This window comes from Molossus molossus, unplaced genomic scaffold (assembly GCF_014108415.1).
Source record: "Molossus molossus isolate mMolMol1 unplaced genomic scaffold, mMolMol1.p scaffold_m16_p_8, whole genome shotgun sequence".
Classification (NCBI taxonomy): domain Eukaryota; kingdom Metazoa; phylum Chordata; class Mammalia; order Chiroptera; family Molossidae; genus Molossus; species Molossus molossus.
In genome coordinates, this window is record NW_023425402.1 from 56948871 (window position 1) to 56969781 (window position 20911).

The 20911-nt window shown below is 37.7% G+C and overlaps 1 protein-coding gene across 1 annotated transcript in view; it reads right to left on the reverse strand.

Moving 5' to 3' along the window:
• Window positions 1-1101: 1101 nt before the first annotated feature.
• The window catches only part of KLHL32 (kelch like family member 32), a 185667-nt gene continuing 165857 nt past the window's right edge, over window positions 1102-20911 (reverse strand). Inside the window, exons 8-11 of the mRNA XM_036248513.1 lie at window positions 16317-16375; window positions 13206-13398; window positions 11194-11288; window positions 1102-1352 (exon numbers count right to left, since the gene is read on the reverse strand). Of these exons, the coding sequence (XP_036104406.1) occupies window positions 1191-1352; window positions 11194-11288; window positions 13206-13398; window positions 16317-16375 (509 nt within the window). The 3' untranslated portion in view covers window positions 1102-1190. The remainder of the gene's footprint in view (window positions 1353-11193; window positions 11289-13205; window positions 13399-16316; window positions 16376-20911) is intronic.

Consider the following 20911-nt stretch of genomic DNA (forward strand, 5'->3'; position numbering starts at 1 on the left):
GTACAAGTTTACTAATCTTTGGGTTTGGTAAAGTCCCTTTTTACTAATTAGTGTTCTCTCTCCTGTGCTTTTTAGAATCATTTTTTCCAAGCATATGTTTGATGTAATTTTTAAACTCCAAAAATAATCTCCCTGTTTAGTTACATGATTCTTAAGACAGTAAAATACCTTAGAATTTGGGTAACATTTTTTTGTTAGGTGAAGTACTTCAGAGCATTTGCCTAATCCTCACAAGGTTCTTCTGAGGAAAGTCAATAATTATCCTCCTTAAACAGTGGGAAACTGAAGCACTATAAAGTTGAGCCCCTAGCCTAAGGTTACAGTAATAACCAAGGCAAAAACTCTGGATATTCCCATTGCTGTTCCAGTGTACTTTTATTATTCGTATTACATTAAATAAAATATGACATTTTAAAATGTATGTCATAATACTGAGTCTCTACTGAATGGGGATGTATAATATTAAGTTTTTAAAGAAAAATTACAAACCCAGGTTTAAGTAGTAAAGGGATTGAGTACTGAAGATTTTTAAAGATCAGTGATGACATGCCCTGGCCAGTTTGGCTCGGCGGTTAGAGCATCAGCCTGCAGTCCAGAGAGGCCCGGGTTTGGTTCCCACTAAAGGCATGTACTTCAGTTGCAGTTTTTCCCCAGCTCTGGTTGGGTCATGCGGGCGGCAGCCACTCAATGTGTCCCTTTCACATCAATGTTTCTCTCTCTTCCTCTCTCTCCCTCCTGCTCTATCTGAATAAAAAATGGAAAAATGTCCTCAGGTAAGGTTAAAAAAAAAAAAAAAGATCAATGATGACAGTACTTGGACATACTTTGACTGACTACTGCCGTCATGCTGTCCTAGACAGCACTTATTAGAAAAAGTGTAGAAAAATGCTCTAAAGACCCTAGAACGGTAATGGACCATTAAGTTGGTACTAAACTACACCACAATAAATGTCATACATATGCTATTGTATTGTACGTTACGCACACTGGAAAGGGTGACAGAATTTTCAGTTATGTATTTTAGAAAATTGTTCTTTTTTTTTTTTTTTTTTGCTGATGTTTATCTGAATATAAGACCTATAAAAACAAGACAAGGAAGCATTGAGCACTGAGTCTTTTCATGCCCAGTATTCAAAAGTGAGGCTTTTTTCCCCCTCCTGTTCACGATGGTTATTAACAGCACTGGCTTTTCAGATGGTGCCAATCCTATGATGAGGCACTTGAAGAGTTTGAAGATTAGGGCATGTGAAATAGGGAGCTGGAAGGAAGCATGCTGCTATTCCATTGGAAGCAAAAGGGAGTGTAGGCCCATAGAATACTTCTTCTTTGCCTTCTCTACTTACATCCAATACCTACAAAGGAAAAGAAGAGGCCTGCATGTCAGAGATGATTGCTTAAAGTAAAGCTATGTACATATAAAAGGAAGCATGCAGTTACACTCAGTTATGCCACCATGACCATACCTTACCCATTGTTATTTTTCTCAAATAATACCAGAAATATGTATTAAGTTCCTGCTGTGTTCTGTTTATACACTTGCATGTGTACCTACACACATAGGTATACATTAGGTATATATTTACAATATATTTAATCTTCAGAACAGTGATGAGGTAGGTAGCATTATCCTCCTTTAATAAAACAGCCTTAGACTGGTTAAATAACTTATCCAAACTAGTTAGTAAGTGTTTTCATATGTTGGCTTATAAATGTTCAGATGTAAAATGAAGAAAACAACATTGACTTTGCAGCATTGTTCTGAAAATTGGTAACATCTAGCTCTACCATACAGGATATTATATAGGACAATTTAGTAGCAAATTTATAATCAGTTCCATTGATTCTAGAAAATTTCCCCCCGTTATTTCCCTTTTAAGTTGATTCTAGCTCTTTTCTTACAAAGAACAGAGTATCTTTGTTAATCTGTGCCTGCTGTCATTTCACCAAATTTGACAATCTTACTATTAGGAATGTTCTTTAGGAAAACTAGTTATATCCTGTTTGTCAAATCCATTAAGCTTTTTGCAGTCCTCAGACACCTTATTCTATCTCTATTTAACTTCTTCTAACCTTGTTTGAAATCTTTCCTGGAAGAAGTCCAAGATGGCAGCAGCATAGGAAGATGCCGAACTTGCCCCCTCCCATGAACACCAGACTATACACCTATATATAGATGCTCTGGCTGACTAGCATGTTCCAGCCACATCACCTGGAAACCACTCTAGCCCCAGAGAGCAGTGTCAACAGAGTGCTGCCACACTCATGCATACACCCAATGACTGTTCCTGTAGCCTACCCCCAAACAGCAGGATTAACAACTCACCAATACACTTAGACATGTGCACCAAGCCATCACTCCCAGAGCCTGCCATTGTGTGCACTGGGTTGCCTCTCCCATTGTCTAGCCCAGCCAGCCAGCACCCCAGGCACCATATGCGCCTACCCTTGGCTTCAATCTGCTTCCCCAAACCACCTGACACACCCATTCTACACAGATTGCTTCTACATGTGGCTGCTTTCTTGAGGTTTTGAGAGAACAATTTTATCTAATTTATATAACAAACAGAAAGACAGGCACAATGAGAAGACAAAGGAATATGTCCCAACTGAAGGAACAAGACCACCTCCCCCCAAAAAGAACTCTAATGAAATGGAGATGAGTAATTTGCCTGATAAAGAACTCAAAGAAATGGTCATAAGGATGTTCACCAAACTTAAGAGTAGAAGAGAGAAACTCAGGAAAAACTTCAACAAAGAGTTAGCAAGTATAGTAAAGAGCCAATCAGAGCTAAAGAGCACAATAACTAAAATGGAAAAGTACACTATAAGGAATCAACAATTAGATAATACAGAAGAAGAGATTAACAAACTGGAAGACAGATCAATAGAAATCACCCATTTAGAACAGCAAAATTAAAAAATATAAAACTAGTGTCTGGCCAGTGTGGCTCAGTGGTTGAGTGTCAACCCATGCACCAGGAGGTCATCAGTTTGATTCCCAGTCAGGCCACCTGCCCAGGTTGTGAGCCCAGTCCCCGGGGGGGGGGGAATGTAGGAGGTGGCTGATCGATGTTCTCTCTCATCAGTGTTTCTGTCTCTCCCTCTCTCTAAAAGCAATAAAGAAAGAAAAAAATTTTAAATATAGAACCAGTTTAAGGGACTTCTGGTACATCAAGCACATGAACATTATAGAGATCCCAGAAGGAGAACAGAGAGAGAAAGGGGCAGAAAGTATATTTGAAGAAATAATGCCTGAAAACTTTTCTAATCTGGGTAAGGAAAGAGACATCAGGTCCAGGAAGCACAGATTTTCAAACAAGATTAACCAAAGTGACATACACCCATACATATTGTAATTAAAATGGCAAACTTCAAGATAGAGACTTGAAGAAGGAAAACAACTAGTCACATAAAAGGACAGCCCCAAAGGTTATCAGTGGGTTTATCAGCAGCAACTCTATAGCCAAGAAGGGAGTGGCAGGACATCTTTTAAGTGCTAAAAGAAAGGAATCTACAACCTAGAATACTTTCCTGGCAAGGTTATTCAGAATTGAAGGAGAGAGAAGAGTTTCCCAGACAAGAAAAAAGTAAAGGCATTCATAAAACCACCCAATCTGCTTTACAAGAAATGTTTTAAGCATAGAAGAAAAGACAACCATAAATATTTGAAAGAATGAAATCTCAAAGGTAAAGACAAATACGTATTAGACATAGTGAGTTAACCATTTAAAAAGCAAGTACAAAGGTCAAAAGATAAAAATAGCAAGCTCAGCCCTGGCCGGTTTGGCTCAGCGGTTAGAGCGTCGGCCTGCGGTCTGGAGAGACCCGGGTTCGGTTCCCGCTAAGGGCATGTACCTTGGTTGCAGTTTGTCCCCGGCCCTGGTTGGTCGTGCGGGTGGCAGCCCCTCGATGTGTCCCTTCACGTCGATGTTTCTCACTCTCTCTCCCTTCCTCTCTCTCCCTCCCATTCTATCTGTACCAAAAATGGAAAAAATATCCTCGGGTGAGGATAAAAAAAAAAAAAAAAAAAAATAGCAAGCTCAGTTATAAACAAAGTACACACAAAACAAAAAGATCAAATAGTATGACATAACAAAGAAAGCTGGCATGATGGGATATAGTGCTTTTAGAATATTCAAACTTAAATGCCTATTAGCTTAAAATGCACCACAAACCAGTAACCTACAAAAGATACACAAAAAGTAGAAATGAACCCAAACAAAACACTAACGAAAACCACAAGGAAAGAGAACAATAGAAGAAAGTAACAGAACTACAAAAACAACCAAAAAACAGTTAACATAATGGCAATAAGTACATACCTATCACTAATTTCTTTCAATGTAAATGGATAGAATGTTCCAATCAAAAGCACAGGGTGGCTGAATGGATTAAAACTAACACTCATCTACATGCTGCTTATAAGAGACTTCAGATGGAAACACACTGTCTGAAGTGAAAGGGACAGAAAAAAAGTCCATGCAAATACAAACAAGCTGGTATAGCAGTGTTTGTATCAGACAAAATAAACTAAAGACATAAGAGACAAAAAAGGGGGGGGGGGGCATAACAATGATAAAGGGGTCAGAACAAGATGATAAAACAATTGTAAATATCTACACACCCAACATAGAAGCACCTAAATGTAAAAAGCAAATATTAATGGACATAGTGGAGAGGTTGACAAAAAAAGAACAATAGTAGGGAATTTAGTGTCCCACTTAAATCTGTGGAGAATCATCCAGACCAAAAAACAAACAAACAAAAATCAATAAGGAAACAATGGTCTTAAATGTCATGTTAGATTAGACTTTTATGAAACATTTCACCAAAACCTACAGGGAAAAAACAAACATGTTTTCAAGTGTACATGGAACATTATCCAGTACAGAGTACAAGATTAGGGCACAAAACAAGTCTCAATAAATTTAAGAAAAATGAAATCGTATAAAGCATATTTTCTGATCATAGCGTGTGAAACTAGAAATCAACTACAAGATAGAAATTGGGAAAAAAAAATACACAAACACATGGAGACTAAACATGCTACTGAACAACAAATGGACCTAGAGAAATCAAACAGGAACTCAAAAACTATCTTGAGACAAATGAAAATGAAAACAACTTTCAAAATCTATAGGATATAAGAAAAGCAGTTTTAAGAGGGAAGTTTGTGCCTCTTTAGGCCTACCTCAAACAAAATCCAAAAAAAAACAATCTAACTTTACACCTAAAGAAAATAGAAAAAGATCAAACAAATCCCAAAGTAAACAGAAGGAAGACAATAATAAAGATCCAAATGGAAATAAATGAAATAGAGACTAAGAAAAGAATAGAAAAGATCAATGAAACTTAGAACTGGTTCTTTGAAAAGATAAACAAGAACAACAAACCTTTAGCCATATTCAATTTTTAAAAAAGCCCAAATAAAATCAGAAATGAGAGACATTACAACTGACACCACAGAAATATAAAGAATCATTAAATAATACTGCAGACAACCATACACCAACAAACTGGAAAACCTGTAAGAAATGGATACATTTTTAGAAACCAAAACTTCCAAGGCTGAACCACAAAGAAACAAAATTGAAAAGACTGAGTATTAGCAATAAAATTGAAGCACTAATAAAAATTTTTTTTGACTCCCAACAACAGTCCAGGGCTCTGCAGCTTCCTACATGAATGTTACTAAACATTTAAAGAATTATTAATACCTGCCCATCTCAAACCATTCCTAAAAATAGAAGAGGAAAGAAAGATTCCAGACTCATTCTATCAAGCCAGCAGTTATCCTGGTACTAAAACCAAGCAAAGACATTGTAAAATGAATTATATGCCAATACCCCTGATGAATATAGATGCAAAAATTCTAAACAAAATTTTAGCAAGCTGGATTCAACAATACATTGAGCCCGAATAGTGTGACTCAGTGGATCGAGTGTTGTCCCATGGACTGAGAGGTCCCAGTTCAGTTCCCTGTCAGGGCACATCCCTGAGTTGCAGACTTGATCCCCTGTGGGGGGTGTGCAGGAAACAGCCAATCGATGTCTGATCAATGTCTCTCACATTGATGTTTCTAGCTCTCCCTCTCTAAAAATAATCAATAAAAACATATTACAAATAAAATAAACAATACATTGAAAGGACTGTACACCATGATAATGTAGGATTTATTCCAGGGATGTAAGGATGATTTGATATCTGCCAAACAGTCAACAGGATACATCAACAAATTCAAGAGTAAAAATATGATCAGCTGAATAGATGCAGAAAAAAACATTTCACAAATTCAATGTCCATATATGATAAAAGTCTTCAACAGTAGGTAAAGAGGGAACTTCCATACCTCAACATAATACAGGCCATATGACAAAACCATAGCTGCTATCATATGCAATGGTGAAAAGCTGGAAGCTTTTGCTCTAATTAGAAACAAGCCAATGACCCCTCTCACCAGTTTTATTCAATATAATACTGGAAGTCCCAGCTACAGCAATCAGGCCAAAAAAGAAGAAGAAATATCCAAGTGGAAAAGGAAGAAGTAAAACATTTCTCTGCAGCTGACATGATGCTATATATTGAAAACCCCAAAGACGCTACCAAAAAAACTATTCGAACTAATAAATGAATTCAGTCAAGTTTCAGGACACAAAGTTAATACACAGAAATATGTTGGGTTTCTATATACTGATAACAAATGATCAGAAGGAAAAAAATAAGAAAGTAATCCCATTTACAGTTACATCAAAAGGAATAAAATACCTTGGAATAAATTTAACCACCAAGGTGAAAGACCTGTATTATGAAAACTACAAGTCCCTGAAAAAAGAAATTATAGACGCTACAAATAAGTGAAAGGATATTCCATACTCATGGATTGGAATAATTAATACCATTAAAATGTCCACACTATCCAAAGCACTCTGCAGATTCTGTGCAGTCCATATGAAAATACCTATGGCATTCTCAGAACTAAGATAATATGAAAATTCATATGGAACCAGAAAAGACCCCAAATAGCCAAAGCTATATTGAGAAGAAAGAACAGAGTTGGGGGTATCACACTCCCTGATTTCAAACTGTACTACAAAGTATAATAAAACAGTTTGGCACTGGCATATAAACAGAACTTAGATCAATGGAACAAAACAGAGGTCCCAGAAGTAACCTCTTGCTTATATGGACAAATAAAACACAACTAAGGATGCAAGAATCTGCAATGGGGGAAATGATCATTTTTTTCCAATATCTGGTGCTGGGGAAATTGGACCACTTTCTTACACCATATACAAAAATAAATTCAAAATGGGTTAAAGACTTAAATGTCGGAAATAAATCCATAAAACTTCTAGAAGGAAATACAGGCAGTAAATTCTGACATTGGTTTCAGCAGCATTTTGTGGGGTATATCTCTTCAGGGAAGAAAAAATAAATAGGACTGTATCAAGCTAAAATTTTCTGCACTGTGAAGGAAACCATCAACAAACTGAAAAAGCAACACACTAATTGGGAGAATATATTCACAAATGACCCATTCGATAAGGGGTTAATACCCAAACTATATCAGGAACTCTTGCAACCCAACGTAAAAAAATAAAAAATAAAAAAAACCTGATTAATTATGGACAAACCTTTCTCCAACAAAGACATATGGATGGCCAACAGTATGTGAAGAGATGCTCAACGTCATTAATCCTCAGGGGAAAATCAAATCAAAAGCTCAATGAGGTATACCACCTTAACAATGGTCAGAATGGCTATCATCAAAAAGTCAATAAATGTTGGGAAGGAGGTGGAGAAAAGGGAACCCTCATGCACTGGTGTGGGCTTGTAAATTGTTGCAGCCTCTATGGAAAACATTATGGACATTCCTCAAAAAATTAAAAAATCAAATATTTAACTGCTGTATGACCCAGCAATTCCACTTGTAGTTTTATGTGAGGGAAACAAAAACACTAATACATGCACCCCCTCCATATTCACTGCAACATCTTTTCAAATAGTTAAGATATGTAAGCAACCTAGGTGTCCATTGATATATGAAAGGAAAAAATGTGCAATATACATACAAAAATGGAATATTTCTCAGCCATAAAAAAGAATAAAATCTTGCCATTTGCAACAACATGGTTAGATCTCAGAGGTATTATGTTAAGTGAAAAAAGTCAGAGAAATACCATATGACTTTACTTAGATGTGGAATCTTAAACAAAATGGCAATAGGTCCATAGGTAAAGAAAACAAACTGAGGGGAAGCCGAGGATTAAAGAGGTGGCAGTGAATAAGAGATACATATTTTTTGTTATAAAATAAGCCACAGGGCCCTGGCTGTCAGCCCATGGACCAGAGAGACCCGGGTTCAGATCCTGCTAAGAGCACTTATTTTGGTTGCAGTTTGTCCCCAGCCCTGGTTGTGGTTGAGTGGGTAGCAACCAGTCGATGTGTTTCTCTCACAACGATGTTTCTCTCTCTCTCTTCCTCTCTCCCTCCTGCTCTATATGAAGATAAATGCATAAAAATGTCCTTGGGTGAGGATAAAAAATAAAAAAAAAATAAGCCACAGGGCTATAGTGTACAGCACAGGCAATATGTCAGTAATCTAATAACTACAGAGAAGATGGTTACCCGACTTATAGTGATCACATCGTAAGTTACTTAAGTGTGAAATTATTGTGTTGCATGCTTTAAACAAACATAATATTGTGTGCCAACTATACTTTAATAATTTTTTTAAAATAAAAATTAAGTAAAACATTTTCTCCCTTAGATTCCATAACTTTTTAAAAAATTAATATTTGTCACTGACATTGTCCTGTTAGACTCCAAATGGGCTTTCCATCTCTGGTCCCTTTTCCTCCACCTGCTCCCTAAATGTAGATGTGCCCCAATGTTTCTACTATAGACCTGTTGTTACTCTTCTTTAATGATCCTGCCCACTCTCATGCTTTCATGTTTATTTATCAGTCAAAGTAAGTTTCGACAAAGGAACTAAAAACATATAAATGACAGTCTCTTCAATAAACAGTGTTGGGCAAACTGGACAGCCATGTGCAAAAGAATGAAACTAGACCCCAATTTAACACCATACACAAAAATCAACTCAAAATAAATTAAAGACTTGAATATATGACCTGAAACCATAAAACTAGAAGAAAACATGGAGGTAAACCTTGTTGATATTGGTCTTGGAAGTATTTTTTTGCATTTGACACCAAAAGCAAAAGCAGCAAAAGCAGAAATAAATGGGTGGGGCTATATCAAACTAAAAGCTTATACGCAGCAAAAGACAGCTTCAAAAAAAAAGTGAAAAGGCAACCTTCACCAAATGAGAGAAAATATTTGCAAATCACATATCTGATAAGGCTTAATAGCCAAAATATATAATGAATTCATGCAACTCAACTGAAACAAAAACCCTAAATGATGTATGTACCCTGTCCATCTTCCAAGGTTTATCACAACCAAAAAGTGTGAAGTCCTTTGTGAAGCCTTATCCTTTATCCTCTTTACCCTCTGCCATCTCCCTAAAATCATATGAAAGGTCCCCCTTTTCTGAAACCTTGAAAAGGTACTGGTCTCCCTCGAGGAATTAAAGATCATGAATGAAAGGGCAACCTACAGAATGGGAGAAAATATTTGCAAATTACATGCTTGATAACGGTTTAATATTAAAAATATATAAAGGACTCATAAAACTCAACAGAAAAAAAAAAATCTGACTGAAAAATGGACAGAGGATCAAACAAATATTTTTCCAAATAAGACATCATAACAAATGGCCAACAGGTTCATGAAAAGTGCTCAGCATCACTAATCGTCAGGGAAACAATGAAATATTTCAAATGTGGCTGTCATCAAAAAAAGATAAATATTTGTGAGGATTTGGAGAAAAGGGAACCCTGGTGCATTCTTGGCAGATATATAAATTGATGCAGCCACTACAGAAAATTGTGAAGATTCTTCAAAAGATTAAAATAAAACTACTAAAATAAATAAATAAATAAATTAAAATAAAACTACCATATGATCCAGCAATTCCACTGCTGGCTATATACCTGAAGGAAATGAAATCACTCTCTCAAAAAGATATCTGCACCCCTGTGTCCATTGCAGCATTATTTATAATAGCCAGGACATGGAAACAACCTAAGTGTCAGTCGATGGATGAATGGATAAAGAAAACATGGTTTATACATTTATATAATGAAATATTATTCATCCATAAAACAAGAAGAAAAATCCATTTGCAACACACATGAACCCTAAGGGCATTATGCTAAGACAGACAAGTTGGAGAGAGAAGCACCAATATTGTATGATCTCACTTATATGTGGAAGCTAAACAAATGTCTAACTCATAGAAACAACACACTGGTGATTGCCAGAGGTGGAGAGTGGAAGGTGAGAGAAACGAGTAAAGGTGAACAAAAAACAGAAACTTCTAGTTATAAGGTAAATAAGTCCCTGGAGATGTAAAGTATAGTAGGGTGTATTATATATTTGAAAGTTGCTAAGAGTAAATTTTATAACTTGTCATAAAAAGTAAAAAACAAATATGTGAGGTGGTGTATGTTAAGATACTGTGATAAGTTAGCAATATTTTATTACATGTATAAAATCATTGTTGTACACTTTAAACTAATACAGTATTAAATGTCAGTTATATCTCAATCACGAAAAAGAAAAAAGAAAAATATATCCTCACTAACGGTTTGATCCAGAAGTCCATCCATTAGGAAAATCTTGTGAATTATGTTACTCTAGTCTTCATCTATGCCGAGGTGCCAGGACTATTTTGGGGGTAGAGGTTGTCCCCAACAGAGCAAGCATAACCCCCTTCTGCTCACTTCTGCCAGGAAGGAAGAACACCTTTGTAGGTGGCATTCGTGGAAGTGAACAAATTATGATATAGAAAATAAGGGAATGGAAAAAAAAAATTGTAAAGTGTTGGAGGTGTTAAAATACTATTTATAAAGATTTCTAGATTTTCAAAATTCATCTCCATTTTGAATAGGGTTCTTTCTTAAGTATCATTTTCGGGACGCAGGATGAGGTTTGGTGGCTGAACTGGCTGCGCAATGGGAGCTCAAGCCTCCTTCCGTGTGTAAACACCCTTCAGTAGCAGCGCTGCGAAAAAGTGACCTCACTGAACCACTTGAACAAACTTCAAAAGGGACTTTCACCACTCACCTGGATACAAGCCAGAGGCTCATTTGTCCAAATTGAATATCCACCAACTAAATATATTCTCTCATTATGGACAGCAATTCCAGATTCATTTTGGCCTAGAGTAAAGAGAATTGAATAAAAAGAAAAAATAAATCCATCTCCTTGCATGTTTTAATTAACCCTTTGCCACTGAGGGATTGAGTTTCCCCTGTGGCAGACTTGTATACTCCACAGGATTTTTGCAGCAACTAATCACTGCCTCCCAGTAATCAGAGGGGAGAATTAAGCATCATCTCTCAGAGAATGGATCTGTGTCGGATCAGAACCAGGCCAGAGTACTTATTGGCTAGCCAAGTTAGTAAATACAGCATGAAATACAGCAATAATAAACCATTTAGAACTAAGAGTTTTATATTGTCATATGCCATACATTTACAGTGGTGGAAATAAGGTATATTTTAGAAATGCAAAACACCTCCTGCACTGCAAATACTTTTAAGGCAGGTGCTTACATTTGTAAAGGAACAGCTGCAACCCCAAGAAACCAATAAAACAGAGCCATGCCCCTAGCGTACCCCAAATGAAGACAAATGACAAAACAGATAAAGTTACTACCCTCTTTCTTTACATACACACAGTATTAAGACTATATTAAAGTTCCTGAGCTGAAACCGGCCTGGATAGTCCCCAGATTCTGACACACAAAAATGATGAAAGGTTCCTTCCCCGTTTAAAAAGGAAGAGAGAATAACACTACCACGTCTTCTCCCCTGGAGGCCATCAAAGAGTGAGATAGTCTCTTTATGGATGGGCTGACCCAGGATGGACTTGGGTAATAAATAAGTTGGATCCTATAGCAGACAGAAGTTCAGACCCAGGGACCGAGGGGCTCGGGTACAACTATAGCAACTTCGAGTTAAGAACTTATCAGCCGACCACAAAAATAATTTTTGCAAAAAAAAAAAAAAATAGCAGCTCAATACAAAACACTTGAACCTCTCACAGTGGTTATGCACCTAATGGTGCCTCCCCAGCAGCCGCAGTGGGTGACGGGGTGCCCACTTGGCATATTGAAGTGTCTCCGGGTGCTAGGCCAGCCCAGCATTTTGAGCCTGTTAAAGCAGCCTGGAAGGGTGCTGTAGGTGTTAATAACACAAGCTGATGACAGAGAAATTGTTTTCAACTCCATAAAGAAACGTCCAGCCCTGGCCGGTTTGGCTCAGCGGTTAGAGCATTGGCCTGCGGTCCAGAGAGACCCGGGTTCGGTTCCCGCTAAGGGCACGTACCTCGGTTGCAGTTTGTCCCCGGCCCTGGTTGGTTGTGTGGGTGGCGACCACTCGATGTGTCCCTTTCACATCGATGTTTCTCTCTCTCTTCCTCTCTCTCCCTCCCACTCTACCTGAACAAAGAATGGAAAAATGTCCTCGGGTGAGGATGATAAAAAAAAAGAAAAAAAAGAAACGTCCAGAGTATGCAGTTCCCTGCCTGACTTTCATTCCCTTTTGGGAGGAGGAAGGTCCACACTCAGTGTTGCCCTGGGGAAGGCTAAGGCTGGGACGTGTGTGGGCGACCAGAAATGCCGCCAAACCCCTACGCACAGAACGGCTCGAGGGGGTCGTCCTCAGGAGAAAACAGCCAGAAACATTCCTCAGTGAGAAATAATTAAGACCATTCTCTTGAACTCACAAGAAATGAGGACTAAAAGTAATGAGAAGTAAAAAATGAATGGCTTCTGTAAAGAGTCATTAACTCCTGCAGCACCGGGTCCCTCCTGTTGTATCAAAGCTCCTATGTGAATACATTGATAGCAATGGACTTGGTATGCCTCTCTCAGCCTCACCAGGACACACACAATGGTCAGAAAGGCCCTGAGAACTAGATGCTCAGCCACCTGATCAAATGACATTTTGCGACATAAACAATGTGCGCCTTTCTAGTTAAGAAGAGCACGTTGCTCTATCACCATGCACTTAGTATTTAGAGAGGCAGCTTCCCGAATCTCTGCTTTTCCTGATTTAACCAAAGGTACTTGCCAGTCAACAGGTTGAAATTACAACGCGTCCATTGGTCGGTGTCTATGTTGTAAGAATCTATGTGCCGCACCAGGATCCGGTCGTTGTTATAGTCCAGGTCATTGCCGCCAAGGACATAAAGCTTCCTGTGGACAGCTGCCATGGAATGGTAGACCCTTCTCTGTAGCATGGGGCTGCGGCTTATCCACTTATTCTGAGAAAAAAATTCAGGTGAATTCTGTTAATAGGAGAACTTCATGGCAGAGAACAGCTGTGCAGCGTTAGTAGTGGGGACCCTAATGCTTGTCAATCACCTTCTATTTAAATGTTGTTTATTTACTTTGAAAGGTATGGGCTTCTTTCCTAAGAACAGGTGCAGAAACACCCACATATTCCAACTCTGTTTATCAACTTACATAAGGTATATCCTCTTGTTTGGGTTGCATTTTACAGGGTTTTTGCATTTGTAAGGAAGACCTATGAAAATACAGAAATTTAGAGAACTTGCTCATGCAAATTACTTAAGAGTGAAGGTACATGGCTAGGTATACTGTCTACAGGGTTGTAGTGATTAAGGAACAGGCTCTGGATCTAAAATATCTGAGTGTATAACCTGTGTGTCACCTGGGCACTTAACCTCTCTGTGCCTGTGTCCTCCTCTGTCAGCTGGGGATGATATTCACCTGACAGGCCTGCTGTGCAGGTTAAATGCGCTAATATATATAAAGCATTTCAAACAGATCATCACACATAATAAATGTCTAATAAATACACACTTTTTAAAATGTATTTGTAATAATCACTGGCTATCCAAGGCCCCTACATAAGCTGGGGTGAGGGTGGCTTTGCTCTTCTGAGAATAACCTCTTGGGATCAATGAAAGAGCTAAGATTTGGTTCAGCAACAAATTCTTACATTGCCTTGCATCAGCCTCCTTTGATATATTTACAGTCACATTTTGTGTCAAACTGAGAGAAGTTGTTTCTAGGCATACATTTGTTTTGGTAGCAGGCCAAGTTTTATATGATAACTTTAGGGAATATTTGGTTCTCAGTCATGAGAAAGATATGCTTGACCCCTCTTACAATAAGGCTCTTATTAAAAATGTAATGTAAAATAAGACTTTAATTTTAAATCCCAACAAAGTAATGGACAGGTAAGTACACCTAATCATTTCCTTTCTGCATAAACACAAAATATATAGGAACAACCCAGATTCCTTTTTGCCAGGAAAAATTTGGATTTCGACCAGAAAAAAAAAATCGTTTGATGTTTAAAATACATAGCATTTCACCAGTTCACAAAGCTGTAAAGGAAGAAGAAAAAAATGTTTTGTGTAAATATTGCTCCATTGACTAAAGGCATATCTACCAGCTCATTTCTAACTTCTCTTTTAAAGATACATTCGGAAAAAAAGGAAAAAAAGAAAATGAAAGTGGTTTGTACAACTTGAAAGGCTTACGTTTATTTATCTGCTTCTCCTTTTAAACATGTCACAATAAGAATCTTCCTATTAAATGTCTTCTTTAATAAAATAATCAAGCCTTTCAGGTATTCGCTAAGAAATAACTTTAATATATTACACATGAGTGGATTTAACTCAAAACTCTGATGATACTTTCCTTAGGAGTATTAGGAATCAGTGTTTGCATTAGCGATGCGGTCCCCTGCCATAGGACTGTGGACTCCATCTGGTTTGCAAAGCCTGCCTGCATCCCCTGATTAGATCTTTAGCTGCCTTCACTGCCGTGCCTGCCAGGTGAGCTGACAACCGCTGCAAAGGCAAAGAAACAGAGAGGCCTGGTGGGGTCATTCCTAATAAGCTAGCATGTGAATACTAATCAGTGTTGGGGAAGCAGAGGTCACCCCAGCCTGCCTGTTGGCAGGAGCAGTGTGCTCTGTGGCAGATGGCAGGCATTATCGACTCTCCACAAAGGCCTAGAAGAGAAATAAGCACCAGGGCTGAATGATAGAGTTATTGAGATTCCGAGCAAGATGCAAGCAGATGTGATGTTTGCCAGTACCCACCGTAAACAATATGCCAGCAGAATTTTTAAAAAGAGCATGTGTGTACAAACATGAAACAGAAGTCATTTGAGAAATGTTAACACCTTCTTCCTCTTTAACCACGTGCGCACTGAACTCAAGCAACTGCAATTAATGATCCCTCTCGAGACATCTGGCCCATGGACATGTGGTCTCTGAAATCTACAGCTTCTAAGGACATCAGGAAACGCACTTGCAAAGACAGAAATACCTTCATTAAATTCAGAATTAAGTAATTGTTAAAAGAAAAAAATTCCAAATAGACTGAGGTCACTTTGGACATATATTTATTTGGTGGCTAATCCCAAACCGGACAGTCAATGCCAGTCTGTTGTTTTGTGTTCCATTATCTTCAGCTGATGGACATTAAATCCCCAAATTCAATCATTTGACTATTGTCATGATCATGAAAAATATTTACATTATGAAAATCATATAAATAGCAAATTTCAGCAAATATTTGCTAAAGTCACAGATATTTGGTAGAAGGAAAGAGAATAAAAAAGGTTCTTTTTTGGGGGGGGGGAGAATAGGTTATGTGTGCCTGGGAAATGGGTAGAAGGAGGGACAGGCCCCAGCTATTAGGTGAAAAACAACCTTTTCCGATACTTCCACTTTGGACTTGTCCTAGACACTGTTCTAGGACATTTTGGCTATGTTGCATTAAATAAAAGTCATAATGAAACCATAAGAATGCCCCCCACCCCCAATGGCATGCCCTCTAAAAGGACATAGCAGCACGACAATCCAAATCTTTTCTTTGGATGCCTCAATATGAACAGCTACTTGAGATGAAGGAAATAGAAGGCATTTAACTCAACAATATATCTTCGCCTTTTTTTTCTATATTGTGCAAAACTCTGAAAGAGTTAAGCATTTTGTTAAGCATTAAACTAAAGGAGCTGAAATTGTATGAGAGAAAAAAAAAGTGAGCAAAATGCAACGTATCCAGATGGTCCCTTTTTTCTATATAGGTTTAGGATGCATGTTCGTGTGGAGACTTGGCATTCCAACTACTCATTACTGCAAACATCTTTTAAAATTCATTTTAATTAAGGTAACGAGCTCTTTTTATATGATCCTTACCTGGTTAGGTTCATATACCATTAGTCTGTTCTGATACTGTGCGGTGTTAGTTACTCCACCTGTAACGGATTAACGTGTTAGCGCTTTCATGAATAAGAAGTAGGGTATTCTAACGTAAGAATGAGATACAATTAAAGAAAAATTAGCTACTGCTGAGGATCTGTGTGTATACCCTTGTGGTGAACCCGTGACATAATTAAGAAGCTTGTTGTTGAAGCAGTTTCATTTTCAGGAAACATTTCAGAAGCGATGCAGTTGAGAGTTAGCAACAAGTATGCTGAGATTAGCAAGAGGTCCCGATTCTGGCAAGCTGCTCTGCAGGGCCAGAACGAGAGGAGCGTAGGGGAGGGAGTGGGAGTGATCACACGCGCAGACACATCTCTGCAGTCTGCGCCAGGAACATGATAGGTATGTGGAAAATTCTCGTCTTTAGCTAAACTGACAGCTCTAGCCTTCTATATACTCACAGTGATATCTTGATATCTCTTTAGAAGAACTGTATCTAAGAAAAGACATTACTTATCAAAAGAAATCTAGAGCTAGCTATCCAATAGAATATAGCAAGACCCATGAATGTGAGTCACATATGCAATTTTAACTTTTCCAGTAGCCACATTAAAAGTAAAAACAGTGAAATTCAACTAAACATAAATTTTATTTCATTCAAAATAGCAAAATATTATCTTGTCAACATAAAATTAATGTAAAAATGCTGAGATATTATATATATATATATTTTTTGGATACTAAGTGTTCAAAATCCTGAGAGTATTTGACACAGCATATCTCAATCCAGATTAGCCACATTTCAAGTTCTCAGTGAGCTACATGTGGCTAATGGTACCATACTGGACAGCACAGTTCTAGAGTACAGTTGCTGCTGTCCTGAACTTGTTTGAAGTCCTCTTGACAACTGCTTATATCCAAAAGACCTGAGACCTTCTGCTTAATCAAGAACCCCTAAAAAATCATTACTCACTAAGCTAAATTTCTCATACTTCTTTTCATGTTTGTGGTATACACTGAACCCTATAAAACCCAGAAATAATTGATTCTACTTTAATTTTTCCCATTAAATGGAGAAACAAACAAACAAACAACAAAAAGAAAAACAGAAAAAAATAACACAAAACAAATAACAGAGAGAAATGAGCTGCTTACCCTCAAAAAAAAAGAAAGAAAAGAAAAAGAATTCTCTGTTTCTCATTGAATGTCTCATTTTAAAAATGAGAAGAACACACATTTGAGAATGCTGAGGCTGAAATGCCTACACAGAGTCAAAATGTATCTCAAAATAAATACAGAGGAATGTTTGCTTTTTCCTCCCAACCTTCCTTTTCTTATCTGATTAAAAATTGAATGTCCAATAATTCTTTCTACACAAAATAATCAAACCTATTGAGACCTCGCAAGTCTTCAGTGGTAAAACGATTGCCAAGTTTTGATCTGGGCCATAATCGCCAGATTAATGTCCAGCTCACCTATAATTACTTCTCCAAATGAGAGGGAACGGAGGGCAAAGCTCCCACCCACTATTTCAAAACCCTGATGGTTTATCTACTTGTTTTAGAAATATGGGACAGAATTAATATCTACAGCAGTAAACTATCTGTTTGTGACACTATTTGAAAATATTTACACTACTATATGTACCTGACTCTGCCCATTATAGATTAAATGCACAACCAATGGATTAGAATGTAGCTATTACATCCTCTCTCCCAAGCAGGGCACACAGTTTATCTTTATGCTCTTCAGAATTATTATTTACTGTCTTCCACAGATGCACCAGCTGCATTAAAATAAAGTGTGTGTTTTTTTTTTCTTAATCTGCACTCAGTAATTAGATTCCTTACTCTGACATACAAATTTTCACTCACATGACAATGTTTAGAAATGAGATATTGGGTTACTAGTTGGGAGTAAAAATAGAAGTCCTAGTTAGTGATGTGGTTGATTACTTCTAGAATGTTAAACCACAGGAGGCGCCTAAAATACCCAGTGTTGTAACTTTTGCCAAGTCAGAATTGCAAGGGAAAACCTTAGCAATTGGTTTTATTGCGTTTCCCCTTTGAAATAATTAATGCACACACATATAAATAAAAACAATTTCTTCTCAGCACAAAAAAATAAATTTTTAAAGAAGCACCCAAGTTTGCCGTCCACATTTCTTTAGCAGTGTTCCTCATCGGCAGGGCTTTGTCATTCCATTCCCTTCACATAACACTCCTCACTTTGAGATTCATCTGCTGAAATGAGATGCTAGGGATTTGCATACAGATTTGACTATACAAAAATAGATATGGAATTAATAACAGTCTCTATATGTTTTAATTTCTCCCAGACTGGAGTACCCTTGCCTGCAGCAGTATTCCTGGCTTTGAAAGTCATCAAGCTGATTTGTCTGCTCTGGGTTATGGTGCCACATGCTGCTATACTGTCCCCGGCAATCAAAGGCTTGCAAAGATAGATATTCCATGCCATCGAGTATATTTTATAGATTGGCAGTTTTGATCTCCCTCCCCCACCCCAGGGGGAATAATCTGCATCTTAACAGCTTTCTATAGATACATCTGTCATTAAATATGCCATTTTGTATCAGCTTCCATTTTTAAAGCCAAGTTTTCCCTAACTTTGAACTGCCATAGTCAAAGTTAAGACTTTCAGCCAAAATTGAAAATGAACAACCCTGTCTTATACTTTTGCACTGTGACTTCAAGATATACTGCAAGTTCCCCCAAAGTCAAATAAGTCTTTAAAAACTGCCAGAAGGAATGAAAAGTTACCACCATGCTACCAGCAGTGAGCAATGCTTTCTATCATCAAGACAAGAGTAAAGCATTTTTCTTACGCTTCCCTGTTCCACTCCCCACAAAGTGCTGTGACAAATGGATGAATGCATACTGGAGAGAGGATGACAGGTGGCTGCCAAACAAGCAGTCTTTGTCTCCACTGCTGAGAATTCACCGACTCCCAAACATCACTCTGTTTAAGAGCAACAACTGGTCAGTGCTGGCGGTGTCTATAAAATAGTGTGTTTAGGAAAAACAGCATTCAATATATGTTGATAAGAGTAGGTCAAATCTGAAAGCAGCTCTGCTAATTTTTTTTTTTCACGGACAGAAAATACCTCCGTTGACAGAGGCCTACACTAGTACAGCACGAGAACCTTTACTAGGACAAGCAAGATGCAAACTACAGAGGGTGCGCGTGCCCTGAGGGAAGACGCTCCAGGCTGCAGTTCTGCTGGCCAGTTCTGGACTGAGCAGAACCATCACCAGTTCCCGGCGAGGCTCCCGGACGACTGCCGTGCCCAGCTCCATGCTCGTCAAGGGAGACAGTTTCTGGGCAGGGTGTGGCATCAACAGGCTCCTTTATGACTCTGTTCTTGGGGGGACCATTTAACACAGCCAAATTTAGGTTCCTTATAATCAACACGGATGAAATCTCTCTTGTTGGTTTGAGATGAACTATAATGCATGGTATAGAGGCAATCTACACAAGGAACTTTACTACAATACTGCGCTAGTTTGTTTATGAAAATGTCTTACCATTTTCTTAAAAGGCACAAATGAGTAAGTATGGAATATTGAAAAAATAAGTATGGAGTACTGAACTAATAAGAAATGAATTCTGTAGTCTGAAATAGACTTCTTACAACTCTTTCTTTCTAATAACCAGAATTACTTTCTTTCTAATAAACCAGAATTGCTGGCTTATAAGGATATCAAAGGCTTTTCCTTTCTTTAACAGTTTAAGTATTGCCCTGGCTGGTTTGGCTCAGCAGTTAGAGCGGTGGCCTGTGGACCAGAGAGGCCCGGGTTCGGTTCCTGCTAAGGGCATGTATCTTGTTGCAGTTTGTCCCTGGCCCTGGTTGGGGTTGTGCGGGTGGCAGTCACTTGATCTGTCCCTTTCACGTCGATGTTTCTCTCTCTCTCCCTCCCTCTCTATCTGAAGATAAATGCAAAAAAAAAAAAAAAAAAGTCCTCAATTGAGGATTTTAAAAAAAGAAAAAAACTTAGTTTAAGCATCTTCTTTGTAAACTTGCTTCAGTTTTCAAAATATAAAACTTCACACTTATATCTAATTACCAAACACTAAAACTTCACGCTTATATCTAATTACCAAAAGAATGGCCTGGCATTAGGTGTGAGCTAATATTAGTCGTTTTTTTATAGAGACAAACTCATTATTAGTCTTTGATAAAAGGGACACTATGGGAATATTTGCAATAAATGCAAAAATAAGCTTTTATTATCTATTTTACACATTAGACTGTCCATATTTTTGGAATGTTTATAATGCTACATAAACAATTAAAGCCAAGAATATTTCTACTAAATTAGCATCTTGAATAGAACTATACTTAATCCATGCATTAAATTAAAACTAGTATCCATATTATTTCTGTCACACTTGAGCAAATCACACAAATGGATGGCAAATTAATATACTCAAAATCCGCAAAGAAAGTCTCAAATTTACAAAACATCTATAAAGAAAGTGTTGATGCACTTGAAAACAAATTATATTTATGTCGTCTAGAGTGAACATATATAAACTTGTGATCCCCAAATATGTAAAGTACGCCCAAT